Below are 7,998 nucleotides of genomic sequence, written 5' to 3'. Positions count from 1 at the left end.
CTAACTAACTAACTAACTAACTAACTAACTAACTAACTAACTAACTAACTAACTAACTAACTAACTAACTAACTAACTAACTAACTAACATTTCTGCGTCACGGTGGTCAAACATGAAACTGCTACTGCACAGGTTACTCAGCAGGTTGTTAGCTTACCAAAGAGTGAGAGAGTTAGCGGATGCCACCGTGGAGGCAGTGAGAGGTCGAGCAGCTAAAGCCTTTCCTCTGCCTACAAACCCCAGAATGCTGTGCAGTTTTGGATCGGAGTTCAATGAAATTATCAACATTTTATCCCATATTTCCTATTGATATTGATCATCAATCGCAATATATACAGTACATATCATTGTTGTATTGCCTAGCCCCAGTTTCTGGGTATTGAGAGTTATGCATCTTTATCCAGTCTTCACAAACTAATAATTTTATGGTAAATGCTAGTATTCCTCAGACTTTAAATAAATCAATTTAATGTAATGAATTTAGACAATTTGCTACCAGTTAAATCATGTAGTTTCATCATGATTATCATATTCAAATTACTCTTTTTTCTTCTTCTTTAATTCTTTATATTTTACATGTACACAAAACATGAACAAGACACAATTCTTCTATATAGCTAGTAGTTAGTCTGTGGCTATAAGCTGCAGGTCTGTTTTCTGCTATTATATTTAAAGCAGTAATGGAAAAACACCATGACCCTCTGCTACTTGCCCATCTATACTTTCCTGTGCTTCAACTTTTACCACCTCCAACATGCTGACACGTTCTTCTTTTCTGCTGTCGTGACCTTTCCATATGTGTCTGCAAGGCATGCCGCTGCTCTTTTCTGATCCTGTTGCTCTCTTGTCTTTTCAGCAGTGTCCTGTGACCTCTCAGACCACCAGGCAGTGTTCTTTGACCCCGGCCAAGATGGCACCGTCTCCCTCTCCCACTCCTTCCAGCCCTGCCCTCCAGACCTCTTCCTCCTCTTCTTCTTCCTCTTCCTCCTGTCCTGCACTCCGCCCTGTGAGATGACATTCTTTACACGCACCGTTCAAGTTTTATTCGTAGAGCATTTCTGGAAGCTAATGAAAAATGAAACAGTGATATGTGCACTAAAGATTACGTTGAACACCTACATCAGTATTTAGTATTCTTTGGCCTATCTTTTTAAACTTTATTAATTTCTTTAAAAATAACAAAACAAATTTATATACAATGAAAATACAAATCACAAATAAAATGAAAGGTGGCAGAAAGAAGAAAAAAAATCTTATAGTATCTGCGCCTTTTTCCTCCCAAAATTAATATTTTAAACAATAATAATCTACAAACAAGAAAAACTAAACAAAAACAACCTCAGATCCTTGTCGAACAACAATTCGTATGAATACACATTATATTGTTTCATATTTCTTTAACAAAGTGACTTTTATCATTCTCTTAAACATAAACATTGATCTGGCATTTTTGACATCACTTTCCAGCTTGTTCCATAGTCTTCCTTGTATTGAAGTACACCGCTCCCTCAAACTAGTTCGAAATCCAGGTTTCACAAACATCTCTACCCATTTTAGATTATAACAACTTTCTCTCTTAACAAAATTTAATTGGTTGTTTAAAGGTAATATACATTTGTGAGCCTTATACATAACCTGTAAAATATTATAATCAACCAACTCCTAGAATTTCAATAATTTCAACTGACAAAACAATGTATTTGATGGGTGACTGTAGTGTTTTCTTGTAATAATTCTTACAGCTCGTTTCTGTCAAACAAAAAGAAAGTTTATAATTGTTGTTGTTTTTTTCAGTTGATGAAGCCATGTTTTATGAACATTTATTCAAAATGAGACTATCTTTACTTAATAAAAAGAATAAAGGAAAAGAAGTAAAAGTGTAGGTCTGAATCACATATGAAGGTGTTAATGTGGCCTCAGTCTAGATGTGATCTGAGGGATCAGACATTTATGTGGGCCCTGAATTTTGTTTGCATTCACACCTGTCCACTTATAGTACTATCACGTTAAATGTATTTTATTTCCAAAAATGAGCAGAGCCCAAGAGATCTGCAAAGAGGTGATGACGGCTTTAAAGTGAGAAACCGCTGACGGCAACTCATGTGATGAGCAGAAAATGTTTATTTTCTTGTCGTTCACCATTGCACATATTATCAGTAAAAAATAGCACGTTTTGAGTTACTTATTTACAAATGTTTGTTGGGAGATAAAGCTTTCGCTTCCAGGCAAGGGACTTTAAAGAATAGCTTTTATGGGCTCGTGTGTTCCCCAGCCTCTTGCTTGACACTTCCTCCCCTCTCCCCTCCTTGTCTGTTAAAAGATGTCCACAGAAGTCAAGAGAGCAGATGTGACAGGAGCGCTGTGGCGCCTGCCTCCTGTTCTCTGTGGCCTTGCTGCTAGCGAAGCGTCATGTCCTGTTTATCTCTCTGTCTCTTCTTTGCTTTCCCAGAAGGGCCCCATGGCACCAACCGTGGCAGTGACGACTCCACAGCAGGCCCCAGTGGTTATGGCCCCCCAGGGCCCCGCCCAGCCTACCCCCCAGCCAGTGCAGCCGGCACCGACAAGCGTCACAGCGGCCCCTGGAGCTCCAGTCGTGTCCCAGGTTTGTTCCCTCCACCGACCCGCCACTTCCCCTCCGCCATCTCCCACAACCCTGAAGGGTTCAGCTGCCATGAGGCTGGCCGTTTCAAAAGTTCAGGCTGCCCCTCCCCATACCCACTGCTCCACTATGCCACACAGCTGGGCATGGACAGAGAGTCTCACACATGCCCACACACATTCACACTTATTTCACAATCATGCTTTCACACTGGTTGATACCCAAGGACACACGTAGAAGCAACGACTCATAAACTCATGATTGTTCAATCAGGAGCATGTGGATTTACATATAGATACAGAAAGAGCCCCTGAACACTGAAGCAATCTGTCTTATTTATTGAGATCTCAAGCTTTATTTTTCTTGTTTGTATGTTTGTTTTTGCAAAAGATGGTAAAAAATAATAAAAATTGTATTTCATAGGAAATGCAAGAGAACGTGAAGAAGTGTAAGAATTTCCTAGCCACACTTATCAAACTGGCGTCTCACAACTCTCCCTCTCCTGAGACTTCTAAGAACGTTAAGGCTCTGGTTCAAGACCTGCTGGTGAGTTTTAAACAGCTAAATGAATAAGCGTTGTTCGTATTCAACAAATATGACACAGGTGTGGTACCTGGTTGGCACAGATCTTAGTCACATTATATTTTTTAACAAAACATCTTTGGTATCAGCATCTTTTTCTTCAGGCAAAAACAATCGGACTGACAGCTTGATGTGTAACAGACTGTAACATGTTGGAGGAGGTCAACTTTAATCCCTGTTGTTTTTTTTTGTAATAAATATTTTCAACCTGTAGATGGCAGCATGAAACTTTTTCCAAAATCTTGTTTTCTGTGCCATAATTTTCAGTTTAAACACAGTTACACATTAAGGTGTAACCTGAGGTCCCACGGTGGGGAATCGAATGGATTATAATCTCAGCCACTGAGGGGATTTTATCATATTGTGTTCTAGTCGTCATAGTCCTTACTTCTTTTTAATTTCTTTATTTTCCTTGACAGGATGCCAAGATTGAACCAGAGGAGTTCACCAGCCGGCTGCAGACTGAACTCAAATCATCTCCGCAGCCTTACCTGGTCCCATTTCTCAAGGTGAAGCTCCTGCTTCTCTTACTCTGGCAGTGACAGTGGTTCATTCAGAGGCTTACCCTCATGACTAAACTTCCTTTGATCCATTTTAAATATTGGCTCTTTATTCTAACACTAAACTTATCTCCCTCATGAAATATAAACAATGGGAACCCTAGAATTTAGTTTACTGGACTCATTAGCTACTTTTGAATTTGACCTCTAAACGTATTTCCTTACTATCTGCCTAACCTTTTTACTATGCTACTCCCTAACCTGGCTGAAAAACACAAGTTGTCTTGTAGACTTAATTGTCCCTGAAATGGTCTGGATTGAACAACGGTAATTATTAGGTCCAAGAGAGTCGATCATCAGCAATCTGCGAATTAACTTTTTATTGTTTTATCAACATGAATCACTTTAGGACAAACAGGTTGGGTCATTCCTTTTTAGCTTTGTTTGTTAATGGTAATTAACCAGTGAATCCAGCAGTTAGGTGTGTGATTACAGCTGTGCTTGGTGCTTTGTTATATGTTTGTAGTTATTGTTTTTCACTATGAATCTTGGCCTCTCCTCCACAGAAAAGCCTCCCGGCCCTCAGGCTGTCTTTGCTGAACAGTCAGCAGTCCCTGACCCAGCCCCTGCAGCAGGGAGTCAAACCAGCAGCCATCGGCACTCCTCCTGCCATCGTGGCCGGGGCAGCTGTCCGCATACGGCACCCCAACAGTGTCAGCACCACTTTGAGTGCCACCGCACTGCCTGCTGGGACGCTTGGACATACAGCTGCTATGGTACGTACAGATCAGACCAGGTCAAACATTCCTCTGCACAGATGTGACAGCCATGTTTAAAGCTCTTATTTCAAAGGAACTGAAGGCCGCAATGACTCACATTTAATATGAAATAGTTAAAAAAAAGCTTACGTGTACAATTTAATATTCTGTACTTGTATTTGTTTACAAAAAATGTATGGAGCTGAAGTTTTTGTTTCTCCACACTGAGTCCTGTAATATTACAGTAGTATGCTATAGTATTTAAGCTGCTCTGCATGTTCTTGATGAGACTTTGTTTTTGTACATATTTGTTGGTTATGGGCAGTTTATTCAGGCATTTTTCAAAAAAATATGAATAATAACACGAAAGCTTTTCTGTTACTTGTGGTGAAGCTATTTATTATCAGACATTTGCTTTTACATCATAATGAACACAGAAAACACCCAAATGACCCTGATCAAAAATATACATAGCCTGGGAGTTTTGACGTGATAATATACACACAGGTGTAAATGGCTCCTCAATGGACCCATTCCCACCTTTGATCTGTTTTGAGGGTCATGACATCTTTCATCCAGTCTTGCTTTGATGTTCTTGGATTCCAAGCCATGGGGAAAGCAAAATAATTATTATAGAATTTGTAGAAGTTGAACTTTATAAAACAGGAAAATAATATAAAACAAATCTGAGCAATTAAGAATACCAATCAGCTGTGTTGAGACCCTAATGCCACAAAGCAGTCCACCTACAATATACCAAACCACACCAAGCCAAACCTCAAAACYTCTGGAACAGAGTTAAGAACGTTTTTTTTGGGCCACAAGCTTCAACGATACATTTGGAGAGGAGTCAACGATGGCCATGAGAAAAGTGACCCATCCCTGCTGTGAAACACGGAGGTGGGTCTCTGATGATTTGGGGATGTTTGAGCTACACAGGCACAGGGAATTTGGCCAGAATTGATGGCAAAAGCTCTCTATAAGTTCAGATGATTTACCATTTTACAATTTACAGCAGAGAAAAGTGAAGTTCTCGGTCTCCTGACCTTGGTGCCACTTTGGGGAGACCTCAAATGTGCAGTTCATGCAAGACAATCCAAGAATTTACAGGAACTGGAGACATTTTGCCAAGAAGAATGGTCAGTTTTATCTGGTGAAAAAATAAAATGTCTTGTCCACAACTACTACAAAAGACTTCAAGCCATCATTGATGCTATATGAGGCACTTTACAATAATAAACTAGGGTATATATATTTTTAATCAGGGTTATTGGGTATTTTCTGTTCTCATTATGATGTAAAAAGGGCAAACACAATTGTTTCATAATAAACAGCTTCACCTAACCACTAACCACGAGTTAAAGAAAAGTTTTGTGTTATCATTTATATTCTCTGAAAAATGGCCAAAAAAGTTACAAATTCTTGTCAGGGTATGCAGATTTTCGAGCGCAACTGTATATTAGGACTCGTATAGAAGCCTGCAGGGTCCACCACTACAAAACAAGTGGCTTCTCTTAACACACCTGCAGCAGATTACCGAGGTAGGGAACCTCGTCTGTGTGTCTGTGTGCTTGTTCAGATAATGAAACCCTTCTGGTCTAAGAAGCGCAGACTTCTACACATACTGCAGGTTAAATAAGGTTAAACTCAGACGGGAATGGTCCAAGAGGAAGGAAGGAGCACCCTATAAGAGTCTCTTTTTCTTTTTTATATCTTCTCAATAATCTGTCCTCGCTCTTGTCTTTTTTTCTTTTTTCACCCTGCTCTGTCACTTGAGCTTTCACTTGCTTTTTGTATTCTTCTTTTTCTCCCTTTCATTCCACTACCCTCTCTCAGCGTAACCTCCCTCTCACCTTCCTTCCTCTTTCTTAACCGTTGAAGGGTGAAGCGAGGTAACTAGGTCAGCCTCAGGTCAGTTTTAAAACTGTGGTGGCTGCAGCCTATGTCCAAAAACTGCCTTCAGTCTTCTCACTGTTTCTGGTTGCGCGCTCACACACAACACCAGCATGAGTTAGTAAATGATTGCCACTGGCACACTGCCGGTCTGAAACCAGACGTATAGATGAATTGGCCTGAAAGTTTCTAGCTGGATTATTTTTTTTACTTCTATGGGAGAGAAGATGCATTATTTAAGGCTTTTTTCTTTAATGTGCTCCATGCACCCGAACATGCAATGCTCCACGGTGATTGCATTWTATGTTGGAAATGTAGTGTCATTTGTCTTGATTGCAAGAAGTAAGAAGTATTCTACACTTCTCAACACATCAAGGGTGGAAGGATTGATGAAGTTAATTAGATTTTCTTTTAGTTTCTTACTCGTAAGGGAACTGGATCAATAAATAAATAAAAACAACCTCACATCATCTGCAGCACACATACAACTCAAGTATTGTGCTTCAAAGCAAGCTCAGATCATCATCTTACTGCTGCGTTTGGACTCTGCCATTAAAATCACAATATTTATCACAATTATTCATCAGAGATAAGATTAGTCTTAGATTTAATGGATTCCTACTTGTCTATTTGTGATCTTATTTGCAAGGACACGTGAAATGACATGAAAACTTCCTTGTAAACTTTTCAGCCACATAGAAATTCACAAAGCAGGCCCAGACTGTCATTTAGAGGCCAGTGTATTTGCTTTAGTTTTGTTTCATTTTCCTTTTGTTATTAGGGAATTACACTTGTGAATGAGCGTGAGAAGCAATAGCTGGGTTTTAGTCACATGGTTTTGAAGATTGAGGGCARGAAGTAAAATATCTATGGAGGAAACTGTTGTAGAGAGRCAGTGATGATGATTATTGTCTGATCTTCTCCAGGGTGAGTGTTTGTTCTGATATTGTTTTATATGTTAAGATGCTAGCAGTAGCAGCTACGGCAACACCTAATGACACATAATGCTAGGGCAGYTTAAAAAGTCCAGATAAAGTCCATATAAGACTACTGGTAACTTAGGTCGTGTTCAGACCTGATAATTTGCTCCACTTTAAATGAACCAGAGTTCGTTTCCAGCGTTGGTCCGGACCTTTTGTGCAGGTCTGAATACACTCATGTGAACTCTGGTGCGGATCAAACAACCGGACCGAGACCTGCTTTTTGAGGTGGTCTCGGTCCGCTTCCAAACAAACTGGTTCGGTTCACTTCAGTTTGCTTCTGGTGTGAATACAGACCGGACTCTAACCGAACCACCTGCATTAAACATGCACCTTTTTGGACTTCACAGGCCAACGTTGCTGAGCTAAATAAACTGAAAACACACCTGTTTCATCGTCTCCTGTTAGCAGCTCTGCTGCCAGCATGTTGTGGGTCAGAACACGCAGAGCACCTCTTCTCCTTTGGGTTGCGGGACACATTTACTGACGCCGCTCCAAAATTAGAATATCATCACGGAACCACCATTAAATTAGCTGCTTCTGACATTTTAAATGCTATTGCAGTTGTACTATCAGCAAAAATGTGCGCATCAGAACCGCAGCATGCAGGACTTCCTTGTTTTCTTCTGGATCTGTGTCCCGCCCCCGTCCTTTTTTTGTCCAATGGGAGCAATGATTGTCAGCC

At 40.2% G+C, this 7,998-nt stretch overlaps 1 protein-coding gene across 1 annotated transcript in view; it reads left to right on the top strand.

The window, feature by feature from the left end:
- The window catches only part of LOC106527037 (transcription initiation factor TFIID subunit 4), a gene marked incomplete at its 3' end in the record, with an annotated part of 61,692 nt that overhangs the window by 22,110 nt on the left and 31,584 nt on the right, over positions 1–7,998 (top strand). The window contains 5 exon segments of the mRNA XM_014021796.1: positions 858–1,007; positions 2,451–2,603; positions 3,024–3,146; positions 3,602–3,691; positions 4,249–4,458. Of these exon segments, the coding sequence (XP_013877250.1) occupies positions 858–1,007; positions 2,451–2,603; positions 3,024–3,146; positions 3,602–3,691; positions 4,249–4,458 (726 nt within the window).

This window comes from Austrofundulus limnaeus, unplaced genomic scaffold, assembly GCF_001266775.1.
Source record: "Austrofundulus limnaeus strain Quisiro unplaced genomic scaffold, Austrofundulus_limnaeus-1.0 Scaffold306, whole genome shotgun sequence".
Taxonomy (NCBI): Eukaryota; Metazoa; Chordata; class Actinopteri; order Cyprinodontiformes; family Rivulidae; genus Austrofundulus; species Austrofundulus limnaeus.
This window is presented reverse-complemented; position numbering and strand designations above follow the sequence as displayed.